Genomic DNA, 26,439 nt, shown 5'->3' on the forward strand with positions numbered 1-26,439 from the left:
GGGGTTCGAGACAACTCTTCTCCATGTCACCCTCGAGGCCTAGCCGGGCGACATGAGAGAGAAGGAGAGCCGTGCCTGGATCGTCTGGGGGCGACGGTTAGGCACCGGATACCGAGGCTTCCTTGGGGGCGAGTTACAGGACCGTAGCGGGCCAGCCCCCTCGTGGGGCGCTAAGGCCCATGGCGGGCACCGGGGTGAGCCGGTGGACGGAGTGTCCTCCTACATGTCTCTGATAAGGGTAACTTGTGCACAGTTATCTCATTAGATTGAGAATAGATAGCACAATCAGCGACAAATGGTAGCGATCTCACCGGCTGACGTGCAGGAGCGTCCGCTCTTTACCGGGTCCGGAGCTCCTAGGGTCCGAGCGGTGACCACCGCGGTCCCCTCCCTTGGGAGGGCGGACAGCTAGCTCGTCGCAGCCTTTGGAGGGCGAGCGTTTTCCTAGCCCGCAGCTCCGATCGAGATGATCACAAGGCTACAGGTAGCGATGAGCTAGAATCTTAATTTTCAATAAGCTAGCTTGGCTTCTACTCAAAAAGTAGTAACCTGTGCAGCGAGAAGATGAAAAAGGACTGAACTCGTTGACAACGCCGGAACTTATGCCTTCCGGGGTCATACGAGGTCAAACGTGACTTTGTTGATATAAATATTCGACCTACGCATGCGCGAGACGGAAGATATCCAGTGCTAAAGCACCGCCTCTGGCGGTCAGTAAGGATGAAATAGAACTTGTTTCGGCACTCATGTCAGGGGTACTTGAGTGAGTGGCTCTGCATGCACAGCAAACCACCAATCACAATCAAATCTCCAAAGAAAAATGGACCTGGTGATTAAAGGTAAAAACACTGAATAAAGTAATTTCATGTGTTTCTCCAGGGCAGTTCGGCGCTGCTAACCGAGCTAGCTCAGCTCTGCTAACTTAAGATCCAGACGTCCGTGACTAAAATCCTTCATCCAGTTAAATATACTTTACAAAATACCAATTGTATAGCATTAAAGTTCAAGAAAGGATGGTTTGCGGGGAAAAAAACTGTCTTTTCTTCAATTCCTGTATGTTTTCATATCGCAATATATATCGCAGGGGGGGGGGGAAATCGCTGTCAGTTTTTTCCAATATCCTGCAGCCCTAATGTGAAGTCAAAGTAACATTATTGAGGGGACATCTGTCTCTCCTCCACTAGGTGGCAGTGATATCCTTCTGTGTTATAGACTGCATACGTCTATGATTTGAAATGAGGAGGTCCACTCAAAGTTAGACAATTAGGCATTCGTCCAATTATTATTCATATTTTATTCTTTAAACATACACATTGGAAAACTCAGTTATACTCAATCACATTACCAATATGTACATGACCCATATGTATAGAAAACTATACATGGATAAAATACCTAAACTGCCTTTGTGTTCTCACAGAAATACTAATAATAAATAAATAAATACTAATAAATATACAAAAAATACTAATGATATTAACAATAAAGTATGTTTTGTTTTTTTGTCTCCATGCACTGCTCCAGTTTCAGGGTCCTGGTGCTGCTTGTTCTGTCATGACATAGTAAGACATATCAGAATGTCTGCTCTGAAAAGGGCCTGCTGGTGAAAGAGTAAATATGACAGTCCATTTCTGCTGGGAACATTTAAATATATATTTGAAGTTACTCAGGATAAAGAATACAATGCTAATAATAGTAATAGACATGAAGTTTTGAAGTTATGATGCCATTTCATAATTTAGTGGCATCACCTCATAATTGTGATTTACCATAAGCAGAAGTGGAAAGTAACTTGTATATTTACTCAAGGAGTATACTTCACTAAAAATTGAATACGAAATATACGAAATATTTTTCGTATTGTATTTCTGTGTTGTAACTTTTACTAAAGCGAATGATTTTATGTTTTTCCACCAATGACAATACGTTTTATGTATCATGCCTTGTGTATTATGTTATTTATTTCCCTAGATAATTGTCTATAAACTAGCTCAACCTATTGTGAGAATGTCTCCTCAAATTGCTGCTTGTTTCAGATATGGATAATCTTAAATGAGTAAATAAATAAAGGTGGGTCTTCTGCAGGATGCTGGAGTATGACGCTCCTCAACGGGCCGACAGCATAATGAAGTTATTAAAAATTCATTGCTGTGTGGCCATGCAGACTCTGAGCATATTCAGGTTTCTTGTTTCAACATCAGTTTAATTTGGCTCGAGGTTTGGAGGGTGATATGATAAAGTATTCTGGACGACTAACTCCTATTGAAACCTATTTCTTATTATCCTTTCAATTATGGAACTCAAAGCATATAGAAGAGGGACAAAGAAGACTTTTTTCTTTTAGAAAATGTATTTAGGAGAAAGATTGCAACACTTTAAAATCGTTTTATTACTCTGGATTGGGTAAACATTTTTGTAGGCCTAATTAAGGAGGCTGACTGGAGTGAGCAGCAATGAAAAATTGCACAATAATCAAGAAAAGCGAGTAAGAATGAGTGTCATGAGTGATGAAACAGAGGTATCAGTGTTTTATATTATTATATGGTAAAGTTATGTGATAGTAACGCGAGCAGCAGCTTTGCGCAGAGGGCGATGAGCCGCTGCTGGCCGGCTGCGCCTCCTTCATAATGTATGGAGAGGACAAAGGCTGCACGGGTGGATTTCAGCGTCAACTTTGAAAGAGCCGTAACCCAAACCTTTCCTATCCCACTCTGACGGACTCACATCAGCTGAAAGGAAGATGCCGATTTTTCCACCTGCAATCTGTCTAATAATCACCGACAGCAGGTAAATGAGCCGTGCAGGGACCTCTGGGTGCATGTATATAACGAGGAGCAGCAGAGGAGGCCTGGACAAACTTTTGGTCCCGTGCAGGATGAGACGGAGCTGCAGCAGGGAGCCACACCCGGGGATGCTGGTAGGTCTGCTGCATGCCTGGTAGCCAACACCAGGGTTTTAATATGTCAATGTGTCATATGACTAGAAATGGAGCAGAGTAAGACTATTCTTTTTTTCTTCGTCTTTCGTATCTTGGATTTTAATTAGACTAAGTTTTATAAGTGGCATCAATCTGCGTTATTTCAGACTTGTATTGTTTCATTATAACTTTGGTGCTTTATTGTAATTTCACGATGATCCTGTATCTGTCTGAACAAAACCACATTATTTTTGGTTACATTACCATTATAGCCACTGCAGTGCCCGTTCTGTGCGTAAAATGCGCATAGGAAATTTGCTGTAGGCCTGCGTTCAGAAGCAGCAGAAGGAGCGGGAGGAGGGCAGCGTGGATTACTATACTGCCAGTGGGTTAAGATGCTTAGCTACTTATTACCTGTCTACTAAAATCTCCTGCCATACAGCCCAAACAAGCAGTGAGGGACGGAGAGAGAGAGACATGGAGAGTTACCTGACAAGAAGTACCAGACGAAAAGGTCCAGCTAGTCCAGACACACTGGTACCAGAGGACTGAAGAAGTACCACACGAAAAGGTCCAACCAGTCCAGACACACTGGTACCAGAGGACTGAAGAAGTACCAGACGAAAAGGTCCAGGCAGTCACTCCAGATGAAGACCACCAAAAGGTTTCTTCTTGTCTTTATTTTAATTAAACTGTAAATGCATGCAGTGAAGATGGATCATTTTTATACGGTAAGAATTAGACCAACTCTAAAAGAATCAGATTATCTTTGAAATAATAGTGATGGTGTTTTTTTAAAGCTTCTGGATATGTTTCACATTTCATTATAAAGATACAAACACAGAGTAAAAACATATCATCATGCTCCACAGCAACATTGATTATACAACGGGAAATACGTTCATAATAAATTGTTATTTGTGACTATTATTCAGTATTAGAAAATAAGATGTGAGGCATGAGGAGATGTCTGTTATTCCCTCTCCCTCGCCCTCCCTCTCTTTCTCTCTCTCTCTCTTTTGTACTCTATTGATCTCTCCCGGAAACGGGAAGATGAGCCCTGCTTTGGGACCCATTTGGAGCATCTCAAAAATCACTTAGCACATCATTCCCTACAGCCAGAATCAATCGGAGCAGACTGCTCTTCCTCCTGCATCAGGAGGGATCTCAAGGAGGCCAGATATGTCCCAAAAGCTAACGATAATATAACTTTGAGAAGGATAAAATGGAAGCTAATTCGTGTGGAGATTTTCTAAACTGGATGACTAAGCACCTCTACAGGCCTGTCTCTCCCAGCAGATGGTCTGTCTGGATTTACTCCCTGAAACAGAGATGAGGGAAGGAGGCCGCTGATTCTGATACTGTCTGCTTATTCCCACTCTGCACAGGACTGTAGAGACGAGACCCCTCACACTTTAAAAAGGTCACAATAGGTTTTACAGGGAGTCTGAAGAGGAAGCTGCAGACAAATGAAGGAAAAGACGGCCAGGTTATAGGACAGCTCTGAGTAACGTGGCGTGACTGCACTTATATCTCCTCCTGTTCTGTGTATGGCACTGGTAGAATTCACTGTCACGGCACACAATCAGTGAATTACCATAGGGCCATAAACAGAGTAGAGACTGAACCACACTGGGGCTACTCCTATCCAACTGCCATTTCTCGTCTTCTTTGCCCATTTTGGCACTAGCACATTTTTGCTTTGTTTCTTTTCGTTTGAGCAATCATGTGTGGTGCCAATATAGGACAAGATAGACAATCAGCTGATCATAAATGTCCAGGCCTCTTCTTTGAAAGAGAAAGATAGAGAGAAGAGAAGACGAGGAGGATAAACTGGATCTGATCGATTGCATATCCCTCTCAGATATCACTGGTTACCATGGAGGCTGGTGCTCCACCACTGAGACTGAGCTGTCCTGTGTAACCTGAACCCTACTTGTCACTCGGATCTGTTGGCTGTGACAGCTGCACTCTCCCACAGTGTTTGGCAATGGTAGAACTCACTCTGGTGGGCTGGAAGGATCCGGTGGTTCTAGACTTGCCAACAACTGACTGAGAGCTTTGACCTGCCGTCCACCATCATCCCAGGGGGAGGATTACTGTGTGTTTAGGAGTAGTACGTGTTAGTGCTGTCATGGGTGGCACTGGCAGGTTGTTGGGTGTGTGAGTGACTGGCGGAGCAGCAAGGGGTTCAAATTGACCATCCCCCCCTGAGCGTGCTTGCAGTCTCAGAACACGATAGAAGTTCCACAAGGACAAGTAGCAGGTTCACCATTTCTGTAAAGAACAATGCTAAATGCTCTTTGTCCTGCCTCTGTCCTCCATCAGATTTCCCGTTATGTCCCCTCGGGGTTGTCTTGGCCACACTTAGCTGATCATCACATCAAAGTGTAATCTTCAACCTAAAACACCAAAGGTATGAAATAAATGATTTTTTTGAACTATTAGGAAAATAACCCATAAATCCATACACAGGCCATTAAGCACTGGTCAATAAATCAATGGTGTTCATGCGTGTGGCTGAGACACCAGCAGCTGAAGTCCGGTAGTAGTACATTCTCAGTGATGGTGTTAGCAGCAGAAGCCTGACCCCGCTCAGGCACCAAAGGTCTGGGAGGAGGCCCTGCTGAGGTTCTTTATAAGTGATGATAGTGCTGCATCAAACCATTTAACCTGGAATGGACATGATACGTTTTATAACTCGGTTTCGTCTCATTTATATAAAGGCACATTTCTTAAATTCTGACTCTATTAGGCCAAACTAAAGTATTTCCACTGATTATAACTATGATTCCTTAACTGAATACACATCTCTAATTTAAGTATAATAGGGTGAGAACTGCTAGAGGATGTTTAGGTTTAAAGCTAGGATAATACTGACAGAAATTTAGGCCAGAGCAAAAACGTAAGGAAGGGATAAAAGACGATAGATGAAGGAAAAATACTAAATCACATCAGTGGTAATGCACCTCGTTTGGTGGGACTGAGCAGTCAGAGGCATCAGCAGCTGATATATGTTCATCATGTTTCATATAAACGCTGTGAGAGTCCATTATGGCCGACTGCAGAGGAAGTGAGGTTAAGTGGAAGAAGAGAGGCTGACACGCTGACAGCTGGTACGAGTGATTAGTACCACGTAGTGATGCAGGGAGGCACCAAAGCTCTTTAGGGAGAATCCCTAACATGGAGGAGGCAAGGACACAATCACACAAACACACACACACACACACACACACACACACACACACACACACACACACACACACACACATAGGAGAATGAGTGGTGTCATTAGATTAGATTGGGTGTGGAACTTGATGGATCTCATCTATTAAACTAATGGCTGTTTAATTGCTTCTGTCCCAACTGTTCTTCTGTTTCTTTTGTGTGTTTTATTAAAGGTTTTGTACCCAAATGTAAACATCACGGCGAGTGTCATTTATTTCAGTTTAACAGCATAGAAGCTCATACTTCAGAGAACATGTTAAAGGGAATGAAAGACTGCTTCCTCTTTTGGCCAAAATGACAAACCCTGATTAATGTATTGTCGCTGCAGACAAATGAGGGAATGAGACACTTGAGATGTATCACTAGAATAATAAGAGAAGAGTGTTGTTGTACTGCACCATTAGAAATGCAGTGACTATTTCAATAAGGATCACACACACACACACACACACAGACACACACACACACACACACACACACACACACACACACACACACACACACACACAACTGCGAGAGACTGGATTACAGTAATCCAGGGACAGGGGGTATTTATAGGACTTCATGATCAGAGACAGACAGGATGCAACAATCGAGGAAAACAGCTAGATTTATTTAGAGAATAATTAGTTACGTAGTGTCTAACACAACTAACACAGACAGCTTATTCAGCTAGTGAAGCAATTGTGAGTATCAGAGGATCTGGTATGAACCAAACACTTTGCCCAAAAGCTAATTCAAACTAAATGAAAAGAATAAGAACGTTTATTTTTATTTTAACACAATTAATTTTCAAGCAAGTTAAAACGGAATTTAAACCAAAAAAAAGGGCAGCAACCTTTAAATATAACATTGCGTGTATGTGCCTGATATAAAATACGAGGACACTGGACACCTTCACACTGGTTGGGAATCGTGTTGTGTGCAGAATAGATGCTGGCTGCCACCAAATAATGTTCAAAGTTGACACAAACAACAAACAACCTGTGGTGCAGATGACCTTTGACCTTGGACTGTTCACCAACAATCAACTTTATTCTAAATAGTTTAATTATAAATAGTTTAGCATTTGATTTTAACATGCTCTATTACAGTTTTTAATGTCCTCAAAAAGCTTGCAATCAAAACAAATTGTTTTGAAAATAATACCTGTCAACAAACAAAGTTGCCATGTCTATATGTTTCCTTCTTTTTGCATTTCGACTTAAGTGACTGAACAGTATGAAACAAAGTTCAGACAGATTTCAGTAAGAAAATCAACCTGAAACTACAAAGTTGAGGTACTTTCCATTCTTGTGGCTTGTACATTAAGACATAAGTTTTTACTTCATGGATTAATAAAGTTGTTCGATTTCGCCTTAATTTGTTCTATGTTTTACACCTAGCAGTGTTTCACCTGCTTTGGCATGACAATATGTTTTCGTGAAAAAGGCAAACCGTGTTTATGTGAGTTGACCTCTTCGCCCTGCAGATTATCTCCAGGACAGTTGCCACACACACACAAACACACACATATACACACACACACACACACACACACACACACACACACACACACACACACACACACACACACACACACACACACACACACACAAACTACCATGTCCATCTGCCATACATTAAGATCCTGGATTTAGCTTTTTATTTAGCTTCCAGGCGTAAACTTAATTGAGATGTGTTATTGAGTAGGAGGTTCATAATGTAGATCATGTGTTGGTGCTAAATACTTAAGCAGGATGTACAGTGAAGCCTTAACATTTCACAAACATAAGTAATTATGCTCATATCATTCATGCTCACTCAAAGACGAAATTGCTGTTACGCCCCCTGGTGGGGAAACAGTCATTTTACGAGGCTCTTCAGCATGCTGTAGGTCCTGCTGCTCGGCTTGAAGGTGGCGTTAAATGTTTAGCTCACTTTCAAACACTTGACACAGGGATGTATGTAAAAAAAAACTTTTATTTGTAATTGTTAACAATAATATTTTTAAAGACAAGATTTTTCTGTGATGAACAGTGGTCCTGTTTTGTACTTAATCTATTTGGTTTTTGCAAAAAAAAGAAGTTTTTATCGTTGTTCAAATATAACATGTAATATGTACTATGTTACAAAAACATACAAATTTAAATAATGAAGAGATTTAAAATGTAAAATGTATTTATTTAATGAAATGAACGATTATTGATAACATGATGTTTTAGATGAATTTCTATGAAAGGTCTCAAAATTAATTGTAACAACATTTTTACATTCTTCGCCCTGTAGGTTTGACCATAAATCATTGAAAAAAAGTATGATTTAATATAAAATATGTAGACCTGTGAGGTTGTGTCTTTGTAATGAACATTGACATTAACCTTAAAATACTGTCCATGCTGTTGTAATGGTTTTACACAATTGGGAAAAGCATCAATTATGACTAAATATGCTCTTCTATTGTAATATTGTATGAATGCTTACATGCATTTCCTCTTCATAGGTAATCTGTAGATATTCTGCTGTCAAACACTGCTGTTCAATTATTTCTTATCATTCTACTTGTGGTCTCCTAAAAATACATTAACGATTGCTGCTCCGGTAAGTAAATTATATTTTCAAACAATTGAATACATAATTCCCATTCAGAATTTGTATGTATTTTTTACTATTATGACTTGTTAACATTCAATTAATAATTCACTGTGATTACATTCTTGACACTATTAACATTCATAACCAGAAATAGTTGATGACATAAAACCCATACACAAATAATCAGTCAAAGTTTGTGTAACATCGTGTCTGTGTCAGTGTGGGACTGTAGAGGGCGTCAGAGCTCTGTCTGCAGGTTTTCATCCAACATCAAATCCACAATAGCTTTATATCCAGAGGGTTAATACCTAAGGAAAGAAACATATCTATGTTACATGCAAACAATAACATGGATGTATTGATTATTGTAAGAAAAGAGTACATTTCCTCACCTGTAGTAGTTGGGTTTGTAGGGTCCATGTTTGCTGATGCCCAGGTACTTGCCCTGTTCATCAGTCAGCTCTGTGAGGTGAGCGTCAAACGTTGGCAGGTGAAGACTGGCCACATATTCATCTGAAATTTGAAGAGGCTTTATTGTGTCTGAATAAGATAATATTGAATATACATATTGAATATCATATATATATTTGGATAATCAAGCTGAGGACTTGCCCATTTTCTTTGGCAGCAGGTAGACGTCCTGTTTGTAACGTCCTTCTGGAGCACTGTAAAGCTCTATGAGAGCCAGAGCCTGAGGTAAAAGAGCAAGAGTTAAAGGAATACTTCCCCACAAAAAGACCATTGGTACATCAAATACTCACCCTGTATGTATATACACACATGCACGGTGAATGAAAATGCATAAACTGAGAAAATACTTCATGAATTGGGGTCACGTTTAACAACAGAAAAACGTAGGCCTACTCTCTCAGAACTTGTCCAGTATAATCAGTATAAAGTCAAATTTTTGCTAAATACTTACCTTTTAAAACACTTTTGTATAAACAGTCTCACACTTGCACAAGTGTATTTCTCGTCTATGTGAGTAAGGCCACAATTAATTTTAATTCATTAAGAATTTCCTCAATTTGTTATTGTTTGTTCACCATGGTGACATGTTATTTTGTGGGTAAAGAATTGCAACAGCGCTGCAGATTCTTCCTCTGCAATACAATTAGGGAATAATTAAAGAGTTCCAGTATTTTTCTAAATAAATCTCTCATGTAAATGACGTATTATTATACCTGAGTCGTAGCAGTGATGGAGAGGACAAAAGAGGGCACTGTGGAGCAGCTCAGATTCAGCAAACGGCCCTGAAAGAAAATAAAAAATGAAATGACATACTGTGATGTAGAATAGCCTTCTGTCTCTCCTGCTGCAGACCTAATCCAGTTAGGAACCAAATACTTAACAGCAATCAGGTAAATCTGTTCTTGGTGCTCAAATCATCAACAATATGCTTTTGACCTTCAGGGCCACCATAGTAATGCTAAGGAAGACTTTAAAGTCATCTTAAGAAGTCTAAAACCTTTGCTTGTGTATATAAAGTTAACTAGCTTCACCTTATTTAGAATGATTGGCAACTTTTCTAAGGTAGCTTTTAAACACAGATAAAAAAAAACATACCTTTTTTAGGGGGTCTTGGATTGATATACAGTACTTGTCTTTAACCAATGCTTGCTAGCCAATGCAAGGTAGCCACTGCATGCTAACAAGTGCATGCTAAGCTTGTAACAGAGAGCTAAAGAGCTGAGGCAGTCTGAGAAAACCAAACAGTCAGGTTGGTCTAACTCTTTTCTGTTTATGCATTTCTCTTGACCTTTAGGCTTCTCTGTTTCTTTAGCATTAGCATTTCAACATAGTATTATGCACGAATGGTTTTATGTTGGAATGGGTTAGGCTAACGATTAGCTAGCCAGTTAGTTAAACATTGTTAGTAAAACATTTCCAGTTCCCTGTAAGGTTAGTGTAGCTCAAATAAACTAGGAATGTCAGCAGGTAAGTATAGAGATGTGGAAAAGACTTCATGAGTATGCCTTGTCTTAGAGTTATTGCCTAGAAAGAAAAATCGCTGGGCTGTCTTTAATGATGACTAACAGGGATAACTTGATGCTATTTGAGAAAAGTAAAACAAAAACATACATTTACAGAACAATATCGACCTTTAAACATTGAAAAAAGCAAGGGTTACTTTAACTTGAAATCATTTAAATTGATTCTGAGGTCAGGTGATTCATGTATTTTGTATTGTCTGTACACAGACAATAAGCAAGACAATGTGCATGAGGTCAGTCATTATAGTGCAGCAGCCCCTTCATGATGGCCCAGATCCTATTTCAGATTAAACTGTGGGGCATTAGCCCCACATTAACATAAATAGGTTTACCTACGTTATCTCTCGGTGCTGGTGTAAATAATAACAGTATCATCACCTCAGCCAGCAGGACGATTCTCCTGCCATCAGGCCAGATAACATGATCCACCTGAGGCCTCACACGCTCCCACCTCAGCTCCGCTGTTCGTAGACTTACCTAAGAGAATGAGTCACACAAAAAAGCTTCATTTTTACAGTTTAAAGTAAAGTTAAAGTACATTTACTCAAGTACATATTTAAGCTTTTTGTTCTTGACTTAAGTATTCTCATTTTATGCAGATGTATACTTCCACTCCACTAGACCTCAGAGGTACATATTGTCTATTTACAGCTTTACTGTAGTTACTTTAAATATAAAGTAAGAAACAAGGTTGTAGTGTTCCTTTGTGTGTCAAGAAATTGTACTGTGCCACACCTGTTGTGATTACTGATGTGTTGTAAATTGATTTACATAAATATGAAAAAATATATATAATTGATTTAGTTTTCAATAACTTCCATGTCATGTGACTCAGTAACTAGATTTAAAACAGTGTGTCCCACTCATCCAGTGTAGTACTACAATACTGCATTGACTTGGAAACATTGTGTCACATAACATACAGTAGAAGCTATTACTTTTCAATAAGAACTGGATCATGCATCAGAAAAACACATTCATTAACACACATAGAGTTCATACCAAATCTATCTCAGTGCTGCAGTGTCCCATGTTGCAGACTATGCAGCCATTCTTCATTCTGTCCATATGTTCCCTACCAACCACGTTTTTATTGCCTGCAGAGACAGACAACCGGGAACTGTTTTGTTACTTATATGAGAGCTCATATTAGTTTGTAGAGAACATCAATTACCTGTGCATGTGATGACCATGTCCACCTGTCTGACCACTTCACCCAGTTGAATCACTCTGAAGCCATCCATGCTGAGAGGGGGGGGGGAGAGTCACACTTTTTTTTAAGCCTTGATGTTTTGCTTCAATGTACCATTGAAAGAATCAAACAGACTTTACATCTGTGCTGATAAAAGCTTCCTCTATTCATACCAGGCCTGAAGGGCACAAATGGGATCCGCTTCTGTGACGTTGACAACAGTACCCAATGCTTTCAGAGCAGCACAGCAACCTTTTCCAACCTGAAGGAGGAAGAAAAGAGGATGGTAGAGCTGCTTTAATGTACAGTAAGTCACAATTTACAGCAGCGCTGGGAGCTTTACTGACCTCCCCATATCCGCACACCACCACCTGCTTTCCTCCAAACATGACGTCAGTGGTTCTCCTCAACCTGACAAAAGAGTTCAACACGGTCAGGCTGCTGCTCTGAATTGTACCAGTGCTCGTATCTGTATGCGTTTAAAAAATAATGTATTACCCATCCAGTACGGACTCCTTGCAGCAGTAAAGGTTGTCAAATTTCTGCTTAGTCACCGAGTCGTTAACGTTCATGGCCGGCACACACAGCCTGCCTGCCTTTGACAGCTGGTATAACCTGAAACATGAAGGCAGACACACGTGTGATGTGGAGAAGATAGAAACCCCATAGAGTGCAGTAGAGGGCTCCGTCTGTGCTTATATAACTAGGGTTACAATACGTAACCCCCCGTTTTGTGTAAAACCCACCGATAGATTCCTGTAACACTTTCCTCCACGATGCCTTTCAACTTCTTGAAAATGCTCGGGTACTTCTTCTGGATCCAGTAGGTTAGGTCTCCTCCGTCATCCAGGATCTTTGGGGGGAGAAGCACAGCTAAACTCAATTAAGACCTTTGTAACAGCAATAAAAGGCACAGTTTACCCAAACAAAAAATAGACTTTCATTTCAACTTTACTATCTATTCAGTGTGCTGACTGTAGGAGATTGGGCTGTAGCTCTTGGGCTTATTGGGCTTAGAGCCTTGAATAGCCAAATCCATATATCTTAGAATGTACAGTATAATTCATATTCATACACCTTACTGAATTTTATGTATAGAGAGAAATTGCTTCAGTTTTTGTCTGACATGCATTATTGGAGCAGACTGTGCAAACTATGTAAAGGAAATAAGAAAAATAATATTGCATTACTTTAACACAAACAAATCCCTAACTAAGAATTTTCTTATTGCATTTTTTAAATAACTACACAACAAGGATCTTTGTAGTCATCGTTTTTTGTACAACATTTAGAACAGGTAGATTCTTAATTTAGTTGACAAGTACCACTGGTTTAAAGGCCACCAAACCTAATTTCACTGGGTTGAACTTATTTCAGTTTCATATCTACAAACTTTGGCTTCTAAATCTTTAAATGAATAACGAGTCCTGTCTGCTGATATCAGTACCATGTTGGGCTGCCAGCTCTCAGCTCCGACACACCGGTCAATACACCACCAGAAGTCGTCCTCTGATTCTCCTTTCCACGCAAACACTGATATGCCTGAGATGAAGAGAGTATCAATCACTTAGTTACAAAAATAATTGTATTGATATAAAAAAAGATGAGCCAGATTGGAGGAGGAGGTGACACAGACAGTCGTACCTCCTTCAGCCAGAGCAGCAGCCACAGCGTTCTGAGTGGAGAAGATGTTACAGGCCGCCCAGCGACACTGAGCCCCCAACCGAGAGAGAGTCTCCATCAGCACCTGCAAGAGACCAGCAAATAACAAATCCTAAATGGTTCAAATATAAACAAAGGACGAGAAATGTAAATGCAAAACAGATATAGATATATTATAAAACCTAGTGTCAAAACTATTACAAACATATAGTGAAAAAAAAAATAGGAAATGGCAAATCTGAACTTAAAGTTGGTGGTAGTATTGAGTATTCATCTTTCTACTCAGACAGACCTCATCTTAGTTCACACAAGGAATTTTATTAAAAGCTAGGATCGAATATCAGATGGATGGGGGGGGGTGTGTGTGTGTGTGTGTGTGTGTGTGTGTGTGTGTGTGTGTGTGTGTGTGTGTGTGCGTGCGTGCGTGCGTGCGTGCGTGCGTGCGTGCGTGCGTGCGTGCGTGCGTGCGTGCGTGCGTGCGTGCGTGTGTGTTGAACTGACCGCTGTCTGTGGTGTGATGTGTGTGCAGCCCATCACTTTGGCTCCTGCCAGAGGTTTCTCTCCTCCTGCTCTTTTCGTCAGGATCATCAGCGCTGGCATTTCTGAATAAGAGCAACCAACAAGACACACTCAATTTGGTACTTGGATGATTGCTACATAAATGTATCATCATTACCACTTGTGAGGACATGAACAGCTTTACCTTGCTCTGCGATCGTTATTTCTCTGCGTCCAAATTCAGCCTGCTGGATGTTTTTGATGCAGAAGTCAGAAAGGCCTTTTGAGGTCGCCTGAGGTTTGTCTCGGGGAGAGGACTCATCCTCAGAGCTCCCGCTGCACGCTGAAATAAATTGTATCAAAAAAATCTGATATGATGTTGTGTCCAGAAGCCATAAGTTGAAGTATGAAAGAGAAAAAAACATGGTTTGTTGGAAAGCTTTAAACGTTATGAATCAGCTCTGGTTTTCCAATGTTGATTGTTGTGTGTTTGGAGTCAGTCTGTAGCTAGTTGATCGTTTTTATCTGAGCCTTTGAAGTCTGTATAAACTCTGGCAGTGATTGACACATTTGAGGACACATTGAGGCTTACGGAGCCGATTAGGACCAAATTAAAGAGACTTAATTCTTCAGGAGACTTTTCGTTTAGCTGAAGGAGAAAGCACCGAGGATAATCCCCCGGGGCCTGCGGTTCTCGTGTCTTGGGATCAGAACCAGCTCAGTTTATGTATTAGAGACATGTGATCAGACTAAAGAGCGTGTGTGTGATTTTCATGTTGCCATACCTGAACTGTAGCTGTCAGTAGACGACTGCGAGATGGATCGAGACAAAGAGCGACGACCTATGTTGGCGGGACGTTTGTTGAATTCGTGCTTCTGGTCATTGAACTGTATTTGCTGTGGAGCCAAAAAAGAAGAGACACAAACAGATGCAATAGTCAACTAAGTAAATCAGTTGTAATTTGACTGCAGGTCACAACCATAAAGTCTTAGCAACTTCATGCTGAAGACATAACAGAACTGATGTTGTAATGAAATTCTAAATCGCACATCAGCACCCTTCACAGCAGCAATCACCATCTTCCTCTCTTCTCTTTCTCCCTGTATCTGCTGCTGTCTCACCATCCGTTGTGGCTGTGTGAAGGCTGGGCTGCTGCCACACGAGTCCCACTTGTCCATGTCCGCTCTCTGGCTTCTTGCCTGCCTCTGCTGCCTGAGCTTCAAGTCCAGCTCCAAAAACACAGACACACCCCCTCACTGACCCCACCTCCCAAAAACATGCATTGAGCATTTGGAGCTTTATGGCCACAGGTTTTTTGGATCATTAAGTCGGAAACTCTGCTAAAAAATGATAATATGGAATGGCCGTATACTGCATGTACATCACACTCCTACACCCTACTAGATCAAATCTTTATTTTGAGCATGATCTTCACTCATTTTACACATACAGGTCAGTTTACTCGCACCAAGCGCTACCCAGTTGGATAAAATGGTTCTATCATGTCTCGTACGTCTCTTGAATGGATAAAATAACCCTCGTAAGGAGCGCAATGTGTTGGTGCTGTTGCTCTTCTCTTTGACCCTTCTGCTGTGACAAGGCCTCTCTGGAAGGTCATTGCATTCCCTCCATGAATTTTAAAGTACATATATTGCTCAGTTGTATGTCATGCAACCGCTGTAAGGATAATAATGTGCAACAAATGACATTCATCACTGTTATGAATCAAACCGAGTCCTGTAATCCGCGCTACAAGCAATTATGCTTGAACTGCTCCCGAGCGTTTATAATGAGGTTCTCTTTTTCTCTGACTTCAGTTAGATTAATAACCATTATAAAGTTGTTCACAAAAGTCAATCATAATTCGTTTTCTTTATAATCCCCTTGATTTTCATTGGTTGATAAAGTATTGGAATAAAGCCTCAATTGCTCCACTTTGCTCACCAGATTGTATTCCGAAAATAAAGGTCCCTGACTTTCAGAAGAATCAATAAAATACCACACCAAAAGTAAAAACACATTTGTCATGTTCATCAATGGACTGGTCTGAGAGGTGTAACTTTATTTTTGTTCTCAGTACTGCTCACTTAAAAACAATCTCTTGAATACTGTGTGCTACTCCCTCAAGCAGCTGCTTAATCTTTAACATAAAAGACATTAAGCTGTGACTTTAGGCAGTGGGAAAGTTTAGCTAATGTTTACAAAACCATCTCTTAAAGCGCTCCATCCAGCTACTGTTGACGTTCAACGAAATAAGGCACAATAAAAGCTTATAAACTTTTAATCAAGGTGGAGTTGTGTAAATAAACCCCTGTGGGAAACCAATTATGCATTTATGTGTTACCTGAAAAGCCTACATTTTTTGGAACCATTTTTTTGTGAGTAACAGTCAATAAAACCAAAGGAAATGGGCCGTCGTGATTAAAAATTGATATAAAGGTTTATTTTTCTAAATGTTTATTTAACTGCTCACATTTAAAACAACCTAATGATAATTCAAAATGCAGATCTGGCTCACTGCCCTCTAAAAGGAAAAACAAAGAGAAACAGAGCTTCTGAAACAAAAGCAGTGATACCTTGATGCAGATGGACTGCACGGCCTCCTGGTCCTTGGCTTTAGTTATGTTCACTAGACTGTAAACTTTCTTCATGCTGGCAGAGCGGCTCTCACACTGACTGCAGTAACTCTGCACAGCTGCACGCTCGGGCTTATGAGAGTTCACACAGTGACGCTTAACGCCACACCTTCACCCATTAACAGGCCCAGGTGGGAAGAGAAAATAAATAAATGGTGTCTTTGTGAGGCTTGGGAAAGTATGAGAGAACAGGTTAGAGATGAAGAGAAGAAAAGAGTTTTAAGGAAACTGAAGCTCAGTGAAGTGTTACTTGAGGCCACAGATGGAAGGGAGTGTGTAAATGCACTCTGCTCTCAGGGTATACATTAAATAGTAAATGTACACACATGAACATACATTCATGACAGAGTTTTTTAGGGATGGATAAAGAAAAGTGCAGCTTTACTGATAGAGGAGCAGCAAAGTGAACAAACACAAGCCTTATATACAGTATATATATATATATATATATATATATATATACTGTAAATATATATATAGTTGCATTCAGGGACACAGAAGTCAGCGTATTCTAGGTTTCTTTAAGTTAACAAATAATAGAGCTGGACTAATGTAAGATTAATGTAGAATATTTTCTCTGCAGCTGTGCAGGGTTGCTGGAAGTCTCTTAAAGGCAAATTCCAGTGATTTTACACATGATGATCTGTAAACCTTTCATGAAAAGTACAGCACAGCTTTTAAGAACTGTTAAATAATGGCTTCTGCGTCAAAAATAGGACCGATGCGAGCGGGCTACAGAGATTGTTAAACTCACTTCTTCCCAATTTCATGACTCCGGACACCTTTTTTAATTCTTAAACGTGTAGTCATCACGCTTTATCTGAAACTCAAGTCTCAAGTGACATTCAGCAATTCATCAGATTTCACACACCGCCCTTGTAGAGACACAAAAGGCTTTATACAACTTTTTTTTTCACAGATGCAGCCGTACACCCCTGTAAACAGACTTTGATGTGTGAAATCGGCACACTTCCCCTTTAATTATTCTCTGTGATTTCAAAGTCACACAATGAGTGAAATATGTATGTGTGAGTGCAGGTCAAACATTCATAGAGGCCTGCTCATTGCAACTCATTAACAGCCTGAGTGTATGCCGACTCACGCTTCTTATTATAGGTGCAGGCACCATATATCTCTATCAAACCAGTAAAACTGCTTCTCACCATGTCAGTCTTCTGAGCTTCAGTCTCTTCTGTCCCCGACGCCTCCTCCCTGTCTCTGTCCCAACTCTGAGGTGTCCTCCTGCTCTCTGCTGCCTTCAGCATCTGCAGCAAGTTAGGGCTGCATTTTAATGACTGATGTTTGTTGTTTTCCTCTTCCTCGTCTCCATTCACCACATCCTCACATGGTTCAGGATATTCATCAGGTAGTGGCAGTGTCTGGTCTATTTCCTCTGCCATGACTCCACTGGCAGCCAGGAATGATGTGAATAAGATTCCTGCTCAGGTGATCTGTCAGCAGACAATACCCTGCCCACATAAATCTGATATTTCCTCCTGAAAGGCGTCTGTTTACTCTAAACAGCAGCAGTTCTTGGGTTACTTTGACTAAATGTAAAGTAGATACTAAGACCTGGATACAGTGCGTAAACTAAGGGTAAACACTGATAGGAGGACGGCTTTTGGAAGAAGAGGGAAATGTAGCTTTTGTATAGTGGTGTAACTTACTTCAACCAAATAACCATTAGGTAGAATCCAACATATTCTCATATAGTCTTTTGTACTGAAATGTCTTCTGTAAATGTTAAGGCAAAGCCCTTAAAGCCTCAGGCGTTTAACCTGTGGGGCCGCTTCTTGTTTTGTGTTGTTTTTGACAACATTGGCTCAAAATCGCTTTAATCACAAATACATGTGCAATGCAAACAGAAGCTTTATACATTATGAACAAACAGGGCTATGTGTTTACATTACAACATACCAGCATTAACAGTGACCCCCTATGTGTCGGGATAAAAGACGAGGGGCACACTGAGATCCAACTAGTGTATTTATTAGGATTTAAATAACTCATAAAACATTTGTCAGGTTTATTTATGAACGTAATGTATAACATGTTTTGCTATAGAAATCGCACTCATTGAGCTGCAGTGGAATACAATTAAAAGAGAGAGGAAATAATACTTTGTTTTTTCAACCCCCATTACATTGAAATTCCATTTGGAAGTAGTCTCTAAATGGCCAGTATGAACTGAAGGAATGATAAGAGCTACACACAAAATGGCCCCTAACTATTGTTTTTAAATCAGATATGAAACATTATGAACCCCTTCACAGAAGTTAAGATTTTAGTCTAGATTACGTTCTGTGAAATGGATCAGGATGAAGTTTGTCAAGATACTTTTATTGAGTCTTTATGATGGGTACATTTTAAATGATTTGATTATTGAGTTGTGGCTGTCTAGTCAAACACACAGTCATATTTACATACAAACTAGGTCATATTTAACATACAGATCCTCAATGTTTAACAAATGAATGTAGTAGGTTAGGAGTATCAATAGGAGAATTACTTTTTGTTCCACCAGAGGGTGTAAAAGCTTCAAGGCTGAGACAGTCAGACCTTTAGTCCCTTCTCTCTTCAGTGAGGACTTTGGGTGCATTTCAGTTCGATTCCTTCTGCTCCGTCTCTGAGTCTGAACCAGGAGAGGTTTATGAGTCTCAGTCCAGAGGAGCAATGGGAGGGGGAGTTAATACTGAATCCTCTCGCTCTCCCTCCAAATCTTTCACTCTTTCTCAAATCTACTTGATAAAGGAATTTCAGACTCTGGTGTTAAATTCGGATGGGTATAAAACTGTCTGTAGTTGAGGTGTTGTGTTCATGTTATCAGTATAAAAGAAAAATGAATGTTTCTCAATTAACTGTGTGGCATTTTGATTCTTGTTTATGATCGAGGTCACATAAGAGACAAAAGTAAAGAGAGTATGCTAGAAAAATTGCAAAGCTTGTAGGTGTTAAGCTTAACCATCAACCATTTTCCTTTCATCACCTGCTTCTTCTTCGTACTGGGTAGAATGAGGCTATCGTTTCTATTAGTCTGTTTGCTCCATTAGAGATGATGTACTTACTGAACCTGACGATTACAAGAAAAAACAGTGTCACATACTTTTATAATCAAATGCTGCTGTGAGTGTAGCAAGTTTTCTAGCAACACATCTACCTGATACGGATATCCACTCTGATGTTGTTTTAGACTGAGTACCAGTTACTGGCCCTTTGTCAACCATCTTCACTTCAGCCGTCGTAGAATTTGCAAACTCACTGAACTGCATCGCTGTTTTTCATTCAGGGATTTGCCTATTTCCTCCAGGGCACACACTACTGCAGTGCTGGACTCTTTTTATGGTGCAGTGTCTAGCTCCTTCCGTCAGGCAGCAGCGCAGCAGGGGTAGTTATATGGCCAAGGATGAGCAGGCCCCAAGTGTCGTGGTGGAGCCAAGATATCAGGCTTTATGTACTCACACTTTGCACCACTTTAATTCTCAGCTAAATTGAAGGTGTCACAAAAAATACTGACACTGCATTTTCTGTTATTATCTCATTTATTTTTGTAAAACATGTATTTATTAGTGAAAGAGGGGAAGCTATTGACAGATATCACTATCACAGTTGGGATCCTTTCACAACAACATGGATCACGGATGTCCTTATCTTAATATGACAAGTCTAGCTAGACAGAAGGCATGCAAACACACGCACACGCACACACACACACACACACATACACACACTCACTCATTCAAACATTTACAGCTGTCGTTCAGACATGTAGGCAGTTTTTTACTGCCCAAATGATTTATGTCAACAGTATCTTTTTCTATAGTATATTATCTTCTTTTTACACTATACATATCTGCTTTGGTCGCAAAACCATCACATTAACCACAATTTTACTGTCGGGGTAAAAAGAGGTTGCATGTTAAACAACATGCTGCACAAGCTTGTGTTGGTGGAGCAAAGAGGAAAATATAAAACCCCAAACGTCACTCAAATGTACATTTTTACAATACACCACATTCCCTCCAGAATTCCTTAAATACATATATATTTATATATATATATATATATGATACAAAAAACATGTGTTTCAAATAATTAAAAGTTGTGTGGTACAATTTAAAATGTAAAACAGGTTCCTTTCAATGGCAGTATCTATACGTTCTACAATCTAAATAGAAACAGATTGCACAGAATGGATAAGAAAATCTCAATACGTTAACAATTTTATTGTGTCATTTCAGTTCACTAGATTTATCACAAACATGAGTCAGCTTGTTGGCCCTCATCGTGCTGTTCGTATGTTTTTGTACTGGCACATGAGCAGGTGCTTGAAGGTGTTTTTGAAGGTCGCGTTGCAGAGGGCGTAGCATGCTGGGTTGATGGTGCTGTTGATGTAGCAGAGCCAGTAGCCGATGGTCCACAGGGAGTTTGGGATGCAGATGGAACAAAAGGTGTTGATCAGCACCATGACATTGTACGGGGTCCATGTGGCTACAAAAGCAACCAGGATGGCCATAATGGTGCGCGTCACCTTTTTCTCCCTGGAAGAAACGCCCTTCCTTTTCCACTTTGCCACAGCACTCTGCTTTGTCACCTGGACAAAAGGAAAAGAAGAAATCATTTTTTAATTGCACGTTTTTTGGCAACTTACAATTACAGGGGAAATACAGTTAATGTTGTTGATTCTGGTTGCAGTGATATTTTGCTAGCTAACGTTTCAAGAAAGCTGTCCGGTAATATATGTAATGGCTCGCGTAAATCGTGTTTTACATTAGTAAGATCCAGAGACTAAATTGTTAACAATCCGATAAGTGAGATGTTTCTGTCTGCTCTAAATTGCTGGAGCAACCAACAGTTCCATACCTAGACCCTGGAGCTGGAAACATGTTAGTCATATACATTGTAATGGACACAATCATACTCAGTGATCAAATACCTTAAACAGGGTCCTTGCGGTCAGACTTTGTCTGTCAGCGGTGGAGTTCTCCGGAGAAGGTGGCTGAGTTTGGTTTGTCTTTTTCTCACCATTTGAACATTTCTGAGAGGAAGCAGGGACGGCAGTGTCTTTAGACGTTGAGGCGTGGTTCCTGACGTCTGTGGAGTCTGCCTGATCAGTTATTTCTTCATGACTGTGCCCGTTTCCATTCTGCTGTTGCAGCATTTCCTTCTCCTTCCCATCTTCAGCCTCTCCATGAGCATCTCCTGTTGTGATGCCGTCGTTCTGACATCCGTCCTCCTGGCTGTGAGAGGGGCCCTCCCCCAGACTGGCCCCTGACGGCTTCCTAGTGTTCCTCTTCACGCGGCTGCGGCTGGCCTTGGAGATGCGCCAATAGAGGTAGATCATGATGGCCACCGGTAGGTAAAAAGCTGCGATGGCTGTCCCAAACGTCACTGCAGGGTTTGAGAAGAACTGGATGTAGCACTCACCTGGCGGTACGGTTCTCCCCCCCACTATGAACTGCCAGAACAAAATGGCCGGGGCCCACAGGACAAAGGACAAGACCCAGGCCGCAGCGATCATCAGACCCGCCATCTTGGTGCTGCGGCGCGCCGGATAGCTGAGCGGCTTGGTGACACAGAAGTAACGGTCGAAACTGATGATGAGCAGGTTCATGACTGAAGCGTTGCTGACAACATAATCAACCGCCAGCCACAGGTCGCACACCACGGCACCCAGGGGCCAGTAGCCAATCACAATGTAGACGGTGTAGAGGTTCATGGAGCAGAGGCCAATAATGAGGTCCGCACAGGCCAGGCTGAAGAGGAAGTAGTTGTTGACAGTCTGCAGGTTCCTGTTTACCTTTAGAGAAACAACATGGGGCAGGCTGTCAGATGCTAATCTTTTTTGGTACCATGTGATTTGTGTTTTCTCATTTTCTATTAGATTACCACCCTGCATGTGCTGGCTGTATTCTTATCTCTATATCTGGCTGTGCCTTTAAAAGTGTCCAGAGGTGGACATTTGAAACTTTAATGAGAAAAACAAGAAAACCCAAACCTTTATAGAGAGCATGACCAGGATGTTTCCGATGACAGTGAACAGACTGAGGGATCCGGCCACCAGGATGATGAGTACAATCTCCACAGTGGAGTACGGGCTTGCAGAGAAGAGGCTGCCGTTATCCCCGCTGCTGATGTTGGTGGTTTGGGAAGAATTCAGAGTCTCCATAGTGGCTGGTTTATGGATTTCTCTCTCAGTCTCGAATCATATCTATACAATATCTGGTAAACACAAAACATTATGAAGTATCAAGCTTATTTTTTGCAACGGTTTTTTGATGTTTGGATCTGTCTGCACAGTCATGCGTAACTTTCAGCGTGTAAACATTTAGCAGGTGTTTGAGTGTTTTGAGCTCACGGTGTGAAGGCTACACAGGTGAGCAAATAAAGCTGCAGCAGCTGTGTTTTACATATACAACAGTCTCCCTCATACACATATCAGGAACAACACCTTAGAAAGATGGAATCTGCACAGTTTGTGTAAATCATACCATAATCAACTTGCTGATGACTTAATTATATCATCAATGATAGTTTTTTGCAGATACTGTAGGCATTATCTATTCTTTATTATTAAATAATAATAATTGATTATAATTCAATTGCAATATTAGACATTAACATGATAAAGTGTAGATTCAATATTGCCAAAATACCCAGATACTATACTTTAGTGTATACATTTCCCCCCACCCCTAAGGGACCTGGAAGTATTAACTTTGATCAGAGTTCATTTTGTAGATTTCCCATTCAGACTTGTTGAAAGTCACAAAATGCCCTTTGGGAGTATCTAATCCATGCATGAGATTTAATATACGAATGTCAAGTAATAATCTGGATCCTGCAGACATAGAGGAGACACGTCATATCATAGCTGCTTGCCTGGTTTGAAAATTGGATTCTGTTTGTGCTTTCATGTTTGCTATTTGAGACGGATCCAAACAAACCTTAATAGATGCAACAGTTTTAATGTCAGGCGGGGGCAGAATCTGTAAGTCCTAAAAGGGTTTATGAACAACAACAATTCTTGCCTTCTGAGTGGGAGAAAAAAGGGAAACATTTGTCTTGGCTCTGAAACTACCTGTTATTAGGGTTACAAAATACTGCTTCAATGAAAGTACACACACAGTTACACTCGGGGCCCCCCACACTGATAATCCAGGCATTCATGGTGCCTTGGATAAAAGCATCTGCACATAACAACATATTAAATGGGAGTGGAGATACCTTTTGTATTTGTATTCTGAATGGGTTGTGTATTCAAAACGTCCGATGCCAAGCAAACAGACAGCAAAACACCATAATTAAGGTAAAGTATCATTATGGGAACTATTATGTCAAAAACCCAGAAACATTAGGAATAGATCTACAATAGCAATGTGATTAACTGATGTATTCTGATCAGAAAATCAATGTAAAGACACTTAGTTGTGACCATGAAGGTTTTTGCATACTGCTAAAACCATGTAAGTGACTCCATTAGGCCACATGATAACATCGTACTGTACCTGAGATGTTTCCTTCCTGCTCTTACAGCCAGATGAAACTTCATTAGAGCATCTCTAACCCCATCACCTACTCATCAAAGACCCATTCTGGACCTTTTCTGTAGCAAATGAGAAAGAGCTGGTGTGTTTGTGTGCTTTCATTTAGTTGAACTATATTTTTCCGCCTTAAAGTTATGAGTCTGAAGATGTAGGGAAACAGTATAATATTTGTAATAATGTAAATATCAGGGTTAGTTGAAAGTTACTCTTAGGTTTAAGAAAATGCATTTGCATTTGCATAAATCTCGTCATATTAAAGGGACTCACTTTGAATTGTGGGACAAAACTCAGGTCCCCACATTTGAGGAAGACTTGTTTCTTGCTTAAAGTTATGGTGGCAGTAAATCATTGAGCACTAACGACTGACATAAAATGTGTCTCTAGAGAAGTTAGGGTAAGAAAATGCAATTCCTTGATCCTATTAAATAAAATAACCAATTACAATACTGTGTTAATAATAATACCTTTTCGGTCCACTAGATAGAGGTTTTTTTTCTGGGGTTGACTGAAAGTTGGTCAACGACATTGGTGGAATAAATCAGAAATGTGCCAATTTTTTTTAGATAAACAGATGTTGACAAACTGCATTATTATTAACACAGAAAAAAAAGGTAGTAAATCGAAATAAATATTATTGCAATTTTGACTTTTTTTAAAATTGGAATAATATCGTATCATTGGGCCTGTAGTAGTTCCCACCACTATACATTGTCTTTTTGTTATAAGGTGCTGTACTATAAGTGCCTTGCTGCACCAGTTTGCAATGGACATTTGGACCACAAAAGAAACTAATTTCAAACTGTGCAAAACTACAAACTGTAGTTACCATTTGATGTGGCATTGGTTGGTCCATACTAATAAGACCAACATTTCTAAACCTCCCTAATTGTAATCCAGGGCTACTGGACAGAGTCACGGAGGCAAACAGTATTTCTTTGACAGGCACAGAAACGTGGTAATTAGATCCAGCAGATGCTGCCTGCAACAGCTGTACCGGTAATATGCTTCTAGCTTACAGTGCTCATCTGGCTGGGTGAGCACGGGTTTAAAAAGTCTGTACTGTCTTTGATATCATGAAGGATACATACGAAACAGCCGACGTCAGGTGAGATGGTGAAACAAGAGGCTTGTTTGCAGAGCCGAGAGCGGATCTTACATAGAGTACACAGTTTCATAAAAAGGACGATTTAACGACTGCAGGATCAAAGTGTTTCGACATTTAATGATTTAATTGAAAAGTGATTTCTATCTCATAAATGTCTTTATTTGTTTACAAAGATTGTGAATACTATGTATCAATGCATATCAGATAAATAGACTTTAACAAATACAGTACTTAGACTGAGCGATTGTTTTAAGTCGCACATTGCTTTAATTGTTACAGTAACATTTAACAGATTTCAAAAGGTTTTTCAGTATTTTGAAGCAACAGTTTCTGATGTAATTGCACAAGTAACTGTTAATAGGTTTGCCACACAAGTTTGTTGTGAATCTGAAAAGTGGGAAATTTCACATCAGCCTGATTTTTGGACTCACACGGCAGTGTAACGGAGAGAAGAGAAAACCACTCAATATTCAACGCAGCACTGCAATGGAGCCAGAAAAAAAGGACAGAGAAAATATAAAAATAGCTGAATACAAAAGCGTGACCAGGGTGTAAAGGACAACAACAAAAATTAAACCACAAGGTACAGAGGAGATGACACAAAGAGGAACAAGAAGATAAAACGACTTTTATTTTTAACAGAAGAGAGGCGACCGAGGGACTCCATCTCATGGGACATGAGTATGAGAGTTAATGAGCAAAGATTGAATAACTTGATGTCATCTTGTAGGCCTGCAGTTTACATGGAGAATCTGCCTGTTTGAAATCTAATCTCCTCTTACACACAAACATGTGTAACCAGGGGGATTCCTCGGCAGCACGGAGACTGGGGAATCCAGACCCAGATCTGATGCTGATGGCTGATAGAAACCTTTCAGCACAGAAATGATGATCAACATTTGTAAAGCAGCCTTTAATGAAAAATAAAACGTTTTCCAGTTCAAGCCTTAAATACTAGAACCTGAGACCGCATGTGGAGTAGAACATTTAATATAATTTGAATTATCATTGTATTCCTGAAATCTAAATTCATCTTTCTTATTTCAGCAAAAGAAAGCAAGAGGAAAAAGAGTTTCTGACTTTACGTA

At 40.3% G+C, this 26,439-nt stretch overlaps 2 protein-coding genes across 3 annotated transcripts; both read right to left on the bottom strand.

Moving 5' to 3' along the window:
• Positions 1 to 8,296: 8,296 nt before the first annotated feature.
• On the bottom strand, positions 8,297 to 17,994 carry LOC104941983 (putative adenosylhomocysteinase 3). 2 transcript variants are annotated; one of them, XM_010767167.1, is made up of 17 exons: positions 16,643 to 16,766; positions 14,851 to 14,962; positions 14,271 to 14,408; positions 14,069 to 14,169; positions 13,550 to 13,652; positions 13,353 to 13,447; positions 12,652 to 12,758; positions 12,404 to 12,520; positions 12,253 to 12,316; positions 12,079 to 12,167; positions 11,888 to 11,958; positions 11,716 to 11,810; positions 11,092 to 11,190; positions 9,904 to 9,972; positions 9,332 to 9,410; positions 9,112 to 9,232; positions 8,297 to 9,027 (listed from the first exon to the last, which is right to left on the bottom strand). In XM_010767167.1, the coding sequence occupies exons 1-17, from the start codon at positions 16,715 to 16,717 to the stop codon at positions 9,021 to 9,023; spliced, it is 1,542 nt and encodes a 513-aa protein (XP_010765469.1). In that variant the 5' UTR covers positions 16,718 to 16,766; the 3' UTR covers positions 8,297 to 9,020. The 2 variants fall into 2 exon arrangements, with proteins under 2 accessions (XP_010765469.1, XP_010765468.1); XM_010767166.1 differs by lacking the exons at positions 8,297 to 9,027; positions 16,643 to 16,766 and adding an exon at positions 17,866 to 17,994 and having other exon boundaries at positions 9,108 to 9,232.
• A 2,771-nt stretch (positions 17,995 to 20,765) lies between these two features.
• LOC104941984 (muscarinic acetylcholine receptor M2-like) lies at positions 20,766 to 22,868 on the bottom strand. The gene is made up of 3 exons (XM_010767168.1): positions 22,698 to 22,868; positions 21,636 to 22,499; positions 20,766 to 21,293 (listed from the first exon to the last, which is right to left on the bottom strand). The coding sequence occupies exons 1-3, from the start codon at positions 22,866 to 22,868 to the stop codon at positions 20,982 to 20,984; spliced, it is 1,347 nt and encodes a 448-aa protein (XP_010765470.1). The 3' UTR covers positions 20,766 to 20,981.
• Positions 22,869 to 26,439: the final 3,571 nt, after the last annotated feature.

Source organism: Notothenia coriiceps, unplaced genomic scaffold, assembly GCF_000735185.1.
Source record: "Notothenia coriiceps isolate Sejong01 unplaced genomic scaffold, NC01 NC01_scaffold00004074, whole genome shotgun sequence".
Lineage (NCBI taxonomy): Eukaryota > Metazoa > Chordata > Actinopteri > Perciformes > Nototheniidae > Notothenia > Notothenia coriiceps.